The 14,961-nt window shown below is 36.1% G+C and overlaps 1 protein-coding gene across 1 annotated transcript; it reads right to left on the bottom strand.

Annotated features, from left to right (window-relative positions):
• Nucleotides 1-822: 822 nt before the first annotated feature.
• LOC139148062 (luciferin 4-monooxygenase-like) lies at nucleotides 823-14,562 on the bottom strand. Its single transcript, XM_070719338.1, has 11 exons — nucleotides 14,448-14,562; nucleotides 12,761-12,968; nucleotides 12,344-12,450; nucleotides 10,965-11,173; nucleotides 10,012-10,189; nucleotides 6,716-6,893; nucleotides 6,107-6,210; nucleotides 5,554-5,698; nucleotides 4,195-4,277; nucleotides 3,655-3,817; nucleotides 823-3,537 (listed from the first exon to the last, which is right to left on the bottom strand). Exons 2-11 carry the CDS (start codon nucleotides 12,816-12,818, stop codon nucleotides 3,428-3,430), a joined length of 1,335 nt encoding a protein of 444 aa, XP_070575439.1. The 5' UTR covers nucleotides 12,819-12,968; nucleotides 14,448-14,562; the 3' UTR covers nucleotides 823-3,427.
• Between the last annotated feature and the right edge of the window lie 399 nt (nucleotides 14,563-14,961).

Genomic DNA, 14,961 nt, shown 5'->3' with positions numbered 1-14,961 from the left:
TCTTCACAATAGACATATACACACCACGATAGAAAAAATTAGTTCTAAATACTATAATTGATATGCATAATACGTGAATAGTGAACACAAGCACAGCAGCCTTTAAAAATGATGTCATTGTAAGGACTACTGACTATGAAACTGAAAAGTCTTTGTTTCAGAAAACATTACAGATTCAAAGTATTATTTTAGTCGTACAATTTCTAGATTAAAAGACCGACAGACATCGGAAAATCATCACTTCTGTTTTCTTGTAAATTTGATGAAGAAGTCACTGACATTATGCATGACAAATAGAGGGAAGAAATCATAAAGCGCAGTGACTGAGACATTCAACAATGGCCAAGCATATTTAATGTTTTCACTAAAATAATTGTTTATGACAAATTTGTAATGCAACCTTCAAACCAACCATCATTTGTGTAGGTAATTGAAAAGCTTATTGCTTCGATAGTTTGTTCGGGTGAAGGCTGGTAGACACAAACTTTCTGACACCAGAATAGTCCTTCTTGGAGCCTTCCAAAATAGTATTTACGCCTTTTATATACAAAGTTACCGTGGCTTTACAAGTTCGTAAAATGTGAAAGAACGCATTTTATACTGATAGACTGCGAAGTTTGTTCACAACCTTTCATATATTTTTCTAAGCTGTGCATTCTGAAGTCAACGTAGATGAAAGATATGTTGTCACAAGGGACCTATAAACAGCACCATGACTGTGAGTATAGCAGCCATATTTTTGCCCACTTGTTGTTTTGCCAAGAATTTTGCAGACAAGGCTACATAAATACAACAAACTCGATATAAGGAGCATTAAAATCAACAGACTACTCAATGGGGAACCAATTAGCAGATTTTGTGACATTGTTACCAGAGTTGTTTTACATATAAATGTGGTATTCTGATTATTTGAACGTTTTGATATTTATGTCACACTAATTCTATTGTACGGCTTTGAAATCTGGGGGTCTAAGATCTTCCCCTCAAGTTGAGCAGGTGCATTATCAGTTTTGTAAGTTTATTTTACATGTGGGCGGGAAAGCAAATGATCCAGCTGCAATAGGCGAATATGGCAGATTTCATCTCTGTGTTGTGTATTTCAAAAGATGTGTAGGCTACAGGTGAAAGTTTTTACAGACGGATTATTGTAGGTATCCTTACAAGTGCTACAAATGAAGTTAAGGTAGAATGTGCCTCGCGGACAGATATTCGGACTCGCAAACTTTTACAATTACTGCTCTACCATTACCACTTTCAAAATCTAGGAACAATCGATTTACTTTTGTGAAAACTTCATTTTCCCTGTAGAGGTAACACAGGGGTGATGGCTACTTTGACCCCTAATTTCTTGTCTTTATTTTGAAAGTAAAACGGTTAAAGTTGCCTTGAGCAACAGTTTCGTGGCGCGAACTACCTGAAGGCTTACCTCACGTCGTCAAGTCTCACTATACATGAGAATTTAGCCGCAAAACCATCAACTGTGTTATGCATCTTGTAAGGTTGCATTTGTCAATTCCTGCTATCGCTTACATTTTTATATCGTTGCTTTTGAACAAAGTAAGAAATACATTTTTACTAAATTCCGTTTACGTGATGTGTCTGAATGGTATGTGTATAAACTTGCAATAGTATATGTCTTTTTTGTCACAAACCTCAATTTCTCCACACATTTTAATTGTTATCATTCGGTAATAAAATATACTTATCGAAGCCTTTTACAAATCAATCGTATAGTGTCAGGGATACAATATACATGGAAATGTAAAGGTGGGTATAGTATTATAATGACAAAAGAAATAGTTCTTTCACTTCTGTAGTCTCCTAGTCGATATGCAAATAAACAATTAAAAAAATGAAGCCGCAGGTATTACACCATTAAAATTCGCTGTACGAAAAAAAGCAGGGAAAGCTGTCAATGTTGTACTCGATATAGACTTTATAGCGGTTAAATTGTGTAGAATTCTTTTATTGATTTATATTACCGAAACGAGAATTATACCGTAACAATATCATGAAATTTGACTTGTCCTATTTTAGGCGCGAAATTCTGTGAGTCATGATGTTCAATAATGAACGGTCGAACGGTTGTCAGGATCAACATAGAAGAACAGAAATGTACTTTACGATACGATCTTTAAGACTCTAAGTGTTTTTTTCCTACAAAATACCGCAAAGATTGCATGACAGTAAACGTTCGACAGATGGTGATGCTCGGATCTGATTTCCGTAATAAACTTGTTCTTATACATGTAACATTCGTGATTGTGCATCAAATGGGCCGAGTAGTGGCCGTTCTTCTTCCAGTTCCTGCGTAAGAACGTCAACTCCAATAGTGAGTGTGGAAGCAATATTTGCACTACTGTACTGCAGCGCAAATGACTAATACATGTTCAATATACTGTCATGTTTCTATAATTTGTATCGGTTACTGTAAATCTTCATTCTAGTAATTCGCCAAATTTCAACATTTCGCCACTTGGGCTTGACTTCCCACGATTTACCGGAGGTGTAATTCTCCAAAATTGGCGGCGAATTACATTTTCAAGTCTCTTTTGTTTAAATTCAATGGCAGCGCCATTCCAGGCACCCGCGTGTCTCGTGAATTCCTATTATTATGCATGAAATGTCTCACGCAAGGTTGGACAATAGAAAGACAAAGTAGTCGAACTTTTATCAGAATTGTAGCTGTTAAGTATCGCTTTTCATATTATCACAGCTTGGTGTGTGATGGTGTTGTGACATGTCTCATGCATACTACGTATTAATCATTGTGAAACTAGCGTTGGCAAGTTTTCTTGTCGACAAAGTATTGTAACTTTGAAAGTCTGACTTTGGGGGCCTTGGAGTGAGCATATCTCCAGGCTCTCGGAGCTAAGGGTTGCCCCAGGCAGCCATCAGGCTGACCTGGGGAAATAAATTTTCGAGCGCAACGTTAATTCCCGTGTCGCCAGTTACTCTATCTACGCGTACTGTGGTCTGAAGATCCCCTTAATCCTGTCAGAACAACAAGAACATTTTTCTTCACAATTTGATAATACCATAACTTACGTTACATGTAATGAGTTCTTGACGGGGAATTTTTGTGAACAACCATTATTTTGTAAACGAATAAAAAATTACTTCATCTTTAAGCTAACTGCTTCGCAAAGGAAGATTTCTCAGACAATAACTAATACTAAGCAAGTCATTAAGTTCTAGCTAGATCATTATTTAACTGCATGTTGCTTATTTTTGAATGCTTTTCTTTTGTTTTAATGTCGTAACATATGTAATAATTACTGAACCCCTTGTTTACAGTGTTTTGGAATCGGATTTGCAGTGTCTTCTGCTGTCCCCGCACGCGAGCGAGGACAACAACTTCATACACCACGCGTCCTCGTGCATACACCAATTAGACTAGTTATATTGCTCCTTTGTCAATTTTCTTCTATTTGCGTGCCTTCAAAACCCTTCGCAGAATCTTCCCACTTGCAGATTTAGGAATTTCGTCGACGAACTCAACACCACCGCGGAGTTTCTTCTGTGGAATAACTTTACCTGAAGTAAAATTCAACAGATAAAAATAAGAAAGAAATATGTAACCATCACTTTTTTCGAGGCGGCTTATTTTAAAATCATTAAATTAATAGAGTCGTTCGTCAAGATTAAACTCACCCTCTACAAACTTCATGACATCTTCCGGTTTGATGTTATCAGATTTAGGTACGACAAACGCCTTGGGTAACTCCCCTGCCTCGTCATGAGGTAGGCCAATAACGGCAACTTCTTTTACACCTGGCATCGATAGAATCAAATTCTCTAACTCTGTAGGCGCTACCTGCAACACCACATGAAAAATATTAATCTAGCTTTACAAACTTAAAACGGGCAATGAACAGATATTCTTAGAAATGTAGCATATATTCGTGGGAGTCATTAGAAATGTTCCTTTCAAATATATGTCACCTTTTACATATATTTAAATATGAAATGTATTATGTATGCAGATACACATATACAGAAAATACATAATTACAGTATTTGAATGAAACGTATATTTCATTATTGACAAAATGTATATAGTTATCTATAAAGACCGTGCATCTATCTGGGTCTCATCGTGCTCATGAGTGTTATAGAAATACGTAACATGATGAAATATCATTGGCCGCCTATTAAAAGCAAGCCGATAAGTTTAAACAAACCCGACAGTACCTGGTAAGCTTTATACTTGATCAAGTCTTTGAGACGATCGACCACATAGAAATGACCCTTTTCATTGTAGAAACCAATATCACCTTGAGAGTATCAAAATTAGAAGTCGGAAAAAAATGTGATTTCGCGTTTGTTACGTAATATTGATAAAGGCATTTCACACAGATCAGTGTTCTCTGGAGGAACATTTACTTTATCGATTCATGTTTTCCTTAACATATTTGCACAAGTCTCCATGACACTTGACGCCCGTTGAGTCTTTATATGTGTATATATATATATATATATATATATATATATATATATATATATATATATATATATATATATAAAATGTTTATATATATATATATATATATATATGTATATAATGTGTAGTATGTATGTATGTATGTATGTATGTATACTCGCCTCAAGGTGGTCAGTTTAGAAAGTGATGTCGATGCTAAACTTCAAAGTGTCAAAATTACCATTTTGCACATTCTGCTTACAGATTATATTGTTAGCGACCTCAGAATTAAATAAACTTCTATTCAAAAGCATGCCATGCAGCCATGCATGAATGTACGACGTATGCATCATTAGTACTTTAATATCGCCAGAGCTCTCTGTCTTTATGTATGTATGTATGTATGTATGTATGTATGTATGTATGTATGTATGTATGTATGTATGTATGTATGTATGTATGTATGTATGTATGTATGTATGTATGTATGTATGTATGTATGTATGTATGTAAATATGTATGTATGTATGTATGTATGTATGTATGTATGTATGTATGTATGTATGTATGTATGTATGTATGTATGTATTTTTTTATGCATGCACGTATGCGTGTCATGCATGCATACCAAAGACAGACAGCTCGGGATGAGTAGTTTGTTAAACAGGAACTTCCCCTAAAAAGCCGGATTATCGTAAATCTATGCAAATGTGAAAAAGCCACGCTACTGATCGGACGTGCGGTGTTTGGTCCCAGAATCCCATAATTTTGCCATGTTTCAGGCGTTAATTATCATTGAATCTTGCATATGATATCTGTGAATTTGTAGCGACTAAACTTGAGTCGAAAATAAACTGAATAATCGTTCCGTCTTTTGTCCGAAAACGCATATGTTTCAAAATATGTTCCTTGTACGAACCATTTGATCCCTCTTTGAATATGTCACAAAAGTGCCTATCATAATTATTCAAATGTATCATACGTTCAAAGCGATGCTCCGAGAATTCAAAAACTCCCGCCCAGTGTATGAAAGTAGTTGCGACATCAAGTAAACCCCCTATTGTGCGCCCACGGTCCTGTAACTTCCCGTTTAAATCCAGACATTACAACATCAAGGGCATTTCAATTACCAGTACGAAGCCATCCATCTTCTGAAATCATCTTCCTTGTTTCTTCGATGTTGTTTCGGTATCCCTTCATGACCTGTGGACCACGGAAGCATATTTCTCCTTCCTTTCCAACTCCTAGAGTTTTTCCAGTCTCTAAATCAATCACCTGCGTTCAAATTTGGCAAACGTTAGATTCATCGTAATGATTTGTTTTGTCATTTGCTATACCGTAAGAGTTATTTTAAGAGTTAATTTTGATTAATATAATTGTGACATGAAAACTTCACATTTCAATCACAACAATTTCATGAATGACAAACATGTTTTCGGCCATTAAAAATACTGCTCTGAGAGGCCGCTTCCACAAATCTACGAATTCCGAAGGACGTTTCGTAATTACAATATTCGAGGGTGCGGTCGGGACCTTATCGCCAGTTTTCCAACGTTAGACATCACGGATATCATATCCTATGATTTAGTTTGCGTTGCTCTGCAACTTTATGAAAGCATTTAAAAGATCTTCTTGACACTCTAAAAGTCCGACTTAAAAAGCATTATACCAAGTGTGTTCTACCTTTGCTGTTGTGTTGGGAAGCAGCGTTCCTACTGATCCAATTTCGAATTCCTCATCAGTAGTAACAATAGTTGTTAAGGAAGACAGTTCAGTCATGCCAAAAACTGAGTCAATAAAAAACAAAAAAAGTGCTCTTAGCAGTGTATTATCACAATAAAGACGACTTTTTTCTTATGGTTCTTCATGGAAATGTAAAGATTTTGATATTACGCTCAACAAAAATGAAAACTGGAATTCTCAAAGTAATGAATGATCAGCCCTACGAAGTAGGGAAAACAGTAGATTGGCCCCCTAGTCGCCTGGCTTTTCTCTGCACCTGAGTTACTGGCTGGCAAAAGACGCTCACCTAACGATCGGTGCAACGGTTTGCTGATGTTTAGTTCTTCAATTTATTATATTTTTTGATATTACATGCCCACAGAATTGGAGCACGTCAAGAGAAACCATTAAAAAATTCATTTTGATTTGATGAGCAGTTCAATAAACCAGGCCTGCAGGTTGATTCCCCATGCCTCTGACTTTATTGAGGTGAACCACACTCTTGTGTCACTTGACTCAAGCGACAGTTATTATAGGTATTTACAGTATCGTTCAATGACCACTACTTACCTTCTCTCACTGGGATATTTGATTGGCCGAGGCGTTTTCTAACAGCTTTGATGATGGCTGGACCTGTTGGAGCACCACCGCATATGATATCGCTCACGGAAGAAAGATCATATCGATCAACTAACGGATGATTAGCCAGAAAGAAAACCAGTGGCGGGACAGTGAGTATCCGAGTAGCCTAAATGTAGTCAAAATATAGGATATGTACACTTACTGAAAAAGTTTATGTCCAATTTCATTATTGTTTTTTTTTTCCATTTCGGTAATTAGCAGAAATTACTTTGATGACAAGAGAAGCATTATGGTATAGAAAGCTAAGTTGGCTACATAAGGCATTGAAAACCTTTATTGCACCTTAATTATTATCCAGTTATTATGATGGTTTGAAACTCCCTCATATGATATAGAACAAACAGTGATATTACATGGCTTAAGTGATATAGTCCTGTCACGTGTACTGATATTGCCCGGTGGATACATTGATATAGGCCGCTACTGCACTCTCGCTCACAAATCTTCGTGCATTGGTTGCATATTTTGTTACGTGCTATCTTCCAAAAGTACGCTTTGTTCACTCCAGCGAATTTAATATTGTAGAGCATTTTGTTGAATTGAAATATATTTGGCTTAGGATGATGTTTTTTTTTTCGATAATTTGATCCTGCAACATACCTATGAGCATTTGCAAAAACAATTTTTATAGTGTTGAAATACTAGAAATATTAAAGTTATATAATATATAAGACGTGAATTAGCTGTGAAATTCTATAACCAAGAACACTGTGATATTGCTGCATGTAGGTTAACAAATTGATAATAGTTAAAGTGGCTTGCGCTATAGCACGCAATACCTCGATTAACTAAATGTCTCGGTCAGAACTAAAGTTCACCTTCAACACTTGAATGCAATCTTTGAAATCTAATTTCACATTTGTTTATTCAAGTTAGGCTTTCTGCCACAGAATAAGTTGCTATAACTTGATGATTGCAAAATCTACTAATATTTTACCCAAAGGCGATGGTCTAATCCAAAATATCACATGGTTGTGTGCGGTCTAGCCAATTTTTTTGTCAATGACTTTGATCACAATGCAGTGAATCTTACACTACTTATTCAGCATATATTTTATTATGTAATTATATGTAATATAAATTAAGTTGTACACCTGCCAGTATTTTAACACAACCTGTGTTAGCAGCTATGCTTTGAATATCTAAAGAGGGTAATATAAATAAAACTATTTGTTGTTTTTCCATACATCATGATAAACGTAAAAGAGAATATCCTTGATACTCTGCATATTAGATTCCAAAGTCAAAGATTTATATGACTTACAAATAACAAAAATGTGCTCAAAGAATGAAACGTGTTGGATGTCATCAGTTTGGACGATAAAACTTTTCTTTTTTAAATAACCAGGAGTTCAATTCAAAAATGAAAACTTTTGGATGGCAATCACTATTGTATTACATTACCACAACCATAAATATCTTAGATGATTCTTTTCATGTTTATTTCTATATTTTCATTTCCTGCGATCAATTTTACGCATCTCTTTCTGGAAGAAGGGACAGATATCGTTTTCACAGCTATTGATATGTAATGGCACAAATGATTTAACAATGGAAGAGGGGTCACTTGAACTTAGTAAATTCTCAAAGCAGAAACGAAGTGTTATGTAAAAGAGTTCGTGAGGATCAAATTGGGGTATTTCTTTTAATAGGAAATGCAACGCATGGGGCGTTTGTCATTTTACTATTATGATTGTCACTCTGAAAAGTAGACGGTAAACTTACACAATTTCGATGGCAATGACAAATCCGAGATCAAATCTACAGCTACAGTAATATGCTTGTTTCACATTATTTGTTGTAGCTAAAATGAAACATTAAAGTCCTCTGTCGGATAATTAGCTTAATTATTTTTAGGGATTTAATTTTACCTCGAAATGTTCGATAAATTAATTTACTAGTAAAAATTAGTGTAAGAAGAAATGCCTACTTTGAAGAAACCTGAGCAAAGGGAAATGTTATATTCAGATGCATGTCCGATCACCATAACTATGCTTTTGCATTAACCCTTTGAGTACCAAAGTCAACTTTTGTTGCCTTCATAAAATATAATGCAAACGTTTTTTTTTCAGATCAAGACAATTTATTTTCAAATTTTCCCCAAAATTTTGATAAAACATTGTAGTCAATGAAAAGTTATGTCCTTTTGCTCCAAAATTACAAAAACAATTACAGAAAATTCATGAAAATTTGTAAAATGTTGCACTAAAATTTAGGTGGGAAAAATTACAGCACTTAAAGGGTTAAAGCGGTATGTTGACCTAATTAGCACCCCATGAAAATATGTTGTTACACTTTTCATGCTCATGCAGCATGCAGTTCATAGATTGCTATTAAATGGAACTTTTCACAGTGTTGGGTATTCCATATATCTACTTTAAATTATCAAGATATCGAACTTAAGCGATGAACGGAACTCTTCCAAAACGGCATTGACCTTCGCTGTTGTATTTGAACAAGAAAACATCATAGCTGTATCTGAATGAAACTAGGTCAATTGTTATTTAATAGGGGTGAAGGTTAAACTACTTGAGAATAGAGGGTGTATATAGGGACATGTATGTTTCTCTTATTTTAAGTACGCTGGTATAAAGACGAATTACAAAAGAAACTTACACCAAGTCAATAGGCAAACTTCAACTATGTTAGCCCCGCTATATTCTAAGGAAATCAAATACAATTTCCAAGAAATTTGCCCAAATCACATGCATTAAAGATAACGAAAATAAATCAAAAATTGTATTTTTGATTGATAAAATGTATCTTGTACAAATTTGCAATAGACTTCTGTTGTGTTTAGTATGCTAACCTTAAGCTTTTCTCGGCTTATACTCCTACTTTCTATGGCACAGAACTAGCTTGTATTGCTGCTACACCATCACAGACCTCAATTTGAGTGTGTGTTTGCGGTAGAGTGACTGTGTTGATGTGCAGAAACCATAGCAAAATGTTAAGACTTACATAGGTAATCAAATAAAGCTTTGCAGTGGAGAATGCTGACGAATGGATTTTGGTGACTCATTAGTTATGTGAGCATATATGATATAAGTTCTTACTTGACGGAATTGTTTCTGTATCCTGCTTACTACAGGTTAATCAATGCTCCGATGATTTTGATTGATCCAAAATCAACCTATTGGCAACCCATTATGTAAAAAACGTTAGCAAATTGTACAATGATAACATTTATCTGTCCAAGAGCTCGTCTTCAAGAAAAAACTCACCTTATATTCTTGGATAGTTCTTAGGAACGTCTCAGGTTCAAATTTTGGAAGCGTGATAAGCCTAATGCCCTGTTTTAGACCCAGCGAGAGGACTCCAACCAATCCAGCAACGTGAAAGAATGGTATAATTGCAGGGATGATGTCCACACCTGATTCAAATTTTAGAAACCCAGGAACCCTAAAAGGGAGTAATGTACATAGGTAACAATGACGTCAAAACAAATTCAATAATCCAAATCATACAAGGTAATAAATAACCAGGTCCTTAAGTATTAAATGTTAAAAAGAAAAAAAATTACAAGATAATGAAGAACCATGTTGAACCACGAATACAATCATAAATGGTGGTACCAGGTGACCGGAATGGGTACGCGTACCCTGCTAGCATGCTGCATCCTCACGCTGGCCCTGATTGTCAAAATCAATGGCAACTCAGTGAAGTTACAGTATGAGGTCAAAGTTGGTAACACTGTCACGGATCATTGACGTTACAGTTGTTTCATATTTGGAAACCATGTCCCCATATGTATAATAATCAAAAAGTCTGAATTCACACGCATTGGCAAAATCATCACTTACTCTGTTTAGCTGTACATATTAATAATATTAAATACAGTGCACTGCAACGTCTTGACAAACTTTGTTTTAAGGTATGGTATTGACGTAATCAGACTGTTATATTAGGCTATTCGCATTGTGTAAGATATCGCGTGTAATTAGTGATCCGTGTTTTAAGACAGATTATAGATGCTAGCTATGGCAATGTGCTGAAGAGTTTGCGACTATTATTTAAGTTAAGGTGAGGAGACCATTGGTAGAAAAATACAGTCACAGATCGAAGAAGGAGAATAAATCACGTACGGCTGTCGCTGTTTACATGTGATGTAATTGCTTTAAAGTATGGATTAGCATGACACATATACATTTTAAAGATCCGAGTGTTTGTCACTTACGATTGCAAATGCACACTTGCTATGACATTGTAATGTGTCAGCATAACTCCTTTTGGTGGACCAGTGGTTCCACTGGAAAACAGTAATGCTGCAACATCCTGTTTAGGGTTCACCTTGAGGTCTGATGGAAATGCTGAACCGTCGTCTCCAATTAACTTTGTAAAAAGTGTGCACCCGCCGACGCTTTCATTACCCATGACAAAAATACCCTAAATAAGAGTGGCCGATATTAGTTATCTAGTTCATTTTCCTTTTTACCAATGAACATCCTTGCTGTGAATATTTATGACGGAGACATTGGTTTGTATGTATGTGTGTGTGGCATGTGTGTTTGTATGTAGGAAGGTATTTACATGTAGGTAGGTAGGTAGGTAGGTAGGTAGGTAGGTAGGTAGGTAGGTAGGTAGGTAGGAAGTAGGTAGATTAGTAGGTACACGTAGGTAGATAAGTAGCTAGCTAGGTATCGAGCTAGCTAAGTAGGTGTGTAGCTATAGGCGGGCAGGCAGGCAGATCGACAGAAAGGTAGGTAGGTACATGTAGGTAGGAAAGTAGGTAGGCAGGCAGGCAGGTGGGAAGGCAAGTAGGCAGGGTAGGTAGGTACATTTGTAGGTTGGTGGGTAGATAGGTATAGGTATAGGTAGGTAAGTAGGTAGGTAGGCAGGTAGGTAATGTGATAATGTCATCATATCATTAAGAGCATAATAATGGGTATCTTTGCATGTATGTAAATGCGTCTATCTATCTATCTATCTATCTATCTATCTATCTATCTATCTATCTATCTATCTATCTATCTTTCTGGCTATTTTTGCATACGTATTTTTTATCTGATTAGATATTTTGTCATCTGTATCTACATGTACTTGATGTTTTTGATATATAGAATTGTACATCTTGGTATACTACAATACAATTTTATAGGTTTTTTCATACTATCTGTGATTTTTGCTAATCTTATTATCAGTAAAATAATCGCAATCATACCAATCCATAATCCAATAACACTAGGTCAAAATTTGTAAGACAATAGTTGTAAACATAGACACAAAACAGCACAGAACAGACAGTAAATAGACGGTACAAACAAAGTCAAATTCATGAAAGAAAGATATATGGACCTATGGCCAAAAGACCAAGAAGTGATGTCAGGTGTTTCGAAAATAGTAAGCGCATCCTGCCCCACATGTGGCACCCGCCATATATCAATCTGTAAGTCAGATAGGTAGTGGTCACTAACTAAGGCCCAATGTCACCGATGCCATCACTTGTCACAACATTTTCTTCTGCATTTCTACAGACGTCTTTTGAAGAAGTCTCCATGCTATAGGGTCTTCTTAAACAACAGAAACAAACAAGTAAAGCAATCAATAATTACATACCTTCACACGGGTAACGTGTGCGACAGCCTCTTGAATCTTCTCAACGCAATCAGGGGCGCATATTACCCAGGTGGCATCAGACGAGCTGAGATAACGGATAAGCTCATCTGAAAGGCTTTTTTAAAAGAACGTCGGTGAGATTTGGTTGTAGTTGTTTACGAGTCAATGGAATCGAAGTTACACTATCATATCAGCAACTACTGCGATACTTAAATAGCAGCATCAAATACACTTGTTATGGTTGTTACATGTATTCTTGTCGAAGTCGTTTTTGTTGCTGTCATCCACACGGCAATATCATGAAACATATTTGATTCGCCTGTCCCTTTCTCTCTTTTTCGGGAAACTTTCACCAGAAACTGACGAAGAGTCACGTTTGCAACGTAGCACGAAATTTCCGTTGCATGTCAAATTTACCTGCAGAACATAACGGATTCGTCGTGGTTACTACCCCACCAACGGATAAGACAGACATGTACGATATGAAGTAATCTGGCGAGTTTGGCTTGCATAACAGACACACGTCTCCCGGTATGAATCCGTGTTTTACGAGGCCACTTCCACATCGACGAACCAAATCATTCAGCTGCCTGTATGTGTAGCATTTACCGGACAATCCATCATCCTAAGTAAAAAAGTGAAATGATAGATGCTTTGGCTATCATTTCATCGTACTAGAATATATTCATAGTATGCCAGTGTTATAATTCATAGCATTTAGGTGTCATAATTTTTTAATCTATGGTACAATGTGCCAACGGATACAGTATACAATGAGATCAATCTCAGGCAACATCGGCTTCCTCAATAGGCATTACCACAAACGAGGGGATGCTCGGCTGCAAAGCACAAAGGCAGACAGAGGGCACGTACTTTTAACGGTAAAATATACTTGGTATAATGAAGAAATATCAACACTGAAACACGTTTAATAATCACAGGAGCCCAGATTTGATCTGCTTATAATCTGTGTAGCAGAAAATGTAGTAAATGTAAGTGACGTAAATTGGCACTTGGTTTTTTTCCTCTGGGCCAGCATTTCCGTTATTTCAACAAGATTACGAAGTATTCTTAGGCTTAACGAAAGTATCTTAAACATGTAATGAATGGCGACTGACATGAACTTGCAACATGTCTATACTATCTTCGTTACCAAGTGCACTAGTGTACAATGAATCATCAGGAAGTTAATCAAATTTGGTGCAGCCGTACACGGTGACCATTGACAAAGACAAAATTTCAAATTGTGTTCATTATGCAAATGTAACAGTTATTTAAAACGACAAGGCACTATATCGTATTTCACACATAGGTTTTCATGACCAATATGTATACTAAGTATCCTCAAATTGGCTCAGTAATCGGTGATTGATAGCTTCAATTATGGATATCATTGAAATGTCCAAGAAATGTCTTTAACTTCTGTCATCTTTCTTTGTCCTCAATATTCCATGCAAGTTGTATCACGTATAGTCAGATCCTTCCGGGTATATATCCATAATTGTAAATATTCATCAAATACTGTCATTTTTTTTATAAAGCTAAATGACTCTGGGCTGAAAGCTGTCATTTTTGTATGATCAATTCCTGTGGCAACAATTCAAAGTTGGTTGGCCCTGAGCTCTAGCTCAGTTAACTGTGCAAAGTTAAAATCGTTAAGTAACTTAGAACCGCAAAAGTAAATTATACCCCTATTCGTTATCAAATGTAACAAAGTACTCGTTTAAGGTAGAATGCGCCTCGGAGACAGATATTTGGACCCTCAAACTTTTACAATTCTTTTCTGATATACCACTTGTTGGGGTTCATTTTAAAGCTCTTGGTGTAAGAAAACGTTCACCAAATTAGCTTTTCGAAATTAGAATTTTTTATTTTTCCATTAGGTTAACACAGAGACGGCGGCCATTTTGAATTTTGAATACTAGTAAATCTTTGGTAATATGTTTGTTTCTCTAGTACCAAAATTTGCACGGTGACCCCAAATTTTTATTCTTGATTGTAAAAAAGAGATTGGCTGAATGATTCCTTAAAGAAAGTTTGAGCAAAAGTTCAATCCTTCACTTTCGAGGCGCATATTACCTTAAGGACAAAAAGCTTTACTCACCAAAGCAACTTGATCACCATACTTGTCAAGTCGGACATCAGATACTGCGGTAATGACATGTTCGTCGGTATTTTGACGTCCGCATACTTGCTTTTTATGATGCCCGAATCTGAATCTAAACATAAGTCACGGTGAAGGAATCGGTCGCCATTTTATAATATCTGAAGTTCGTTAGCGTCTTTTTCGCGAGAATTTAGTCTAGGTGAAAATCCATTAACTTTGTTGTTAAATATAATCATCTTACAGAGAAGAGAAGCATAGAGTCTATCATGCCACAGCTAGGGTCAATAAGTTCAACTAAACGGGGAAAAAATATATCCGTCTTATTACCGGCAAATTCGACAAAATTCTACATAAAAAGTTAAAACTACCAAATGTTCTTTTTTTCAGTCTTTCACGGTAAACAAGTGCACTAGAATTTTGGGGGAAAACTGAGTAAATAACATATTTACCGTTTCTGTTGACCAAGGAAGTCAAGTTCCGAATGTTGACTTGTTGTCTGATAGGTCTCACC

This window comes from Ptychodera flava, chromosome 13 (assembly GCF_041260155.1).
Source record: "Ptychodera flava strain L36383 chromosome 13, AS_Pfla_20210202, whole genome shotgun sequence".
NCBI classification, from domain to species: Eukaryota; Metazoa; Hemichordata; class Enteropneusta; family Ptychoderidae; genus Ptychodera; species Ptychodera flava.
The sequence above is the reverse complement of the archived record's forward strand: the minus strand, read 5'-3'. Positions and strand labels throughout refer to the sequence as shown.

Excerpts from the sequence above, each read along its gene's own strand:
- LOC139148062 (XM_070719338.1), bottom strand. The coding sequence starts at position 12,818 with ATGTCTGTCTTATCCGTTGGTGGGGTAGTAACCACGACGAATCCGTTA. Across the intron at positions 11,174-12,343 it reads CACACGTTACCCGTGTGAAG|GGTATTTTTGTCATGGGTAA; the intron begins GTATGTAATTAT and ends ACTCTTATTTAG. Across the intron at positions 10,190-10,964 it reads GCAAGTGTGCATTTGCAATC|GGTTCCTGGGTTTCTAAAAT; the intron begins GTAAGTGACAAA and ends ACTCCCTTTTAG.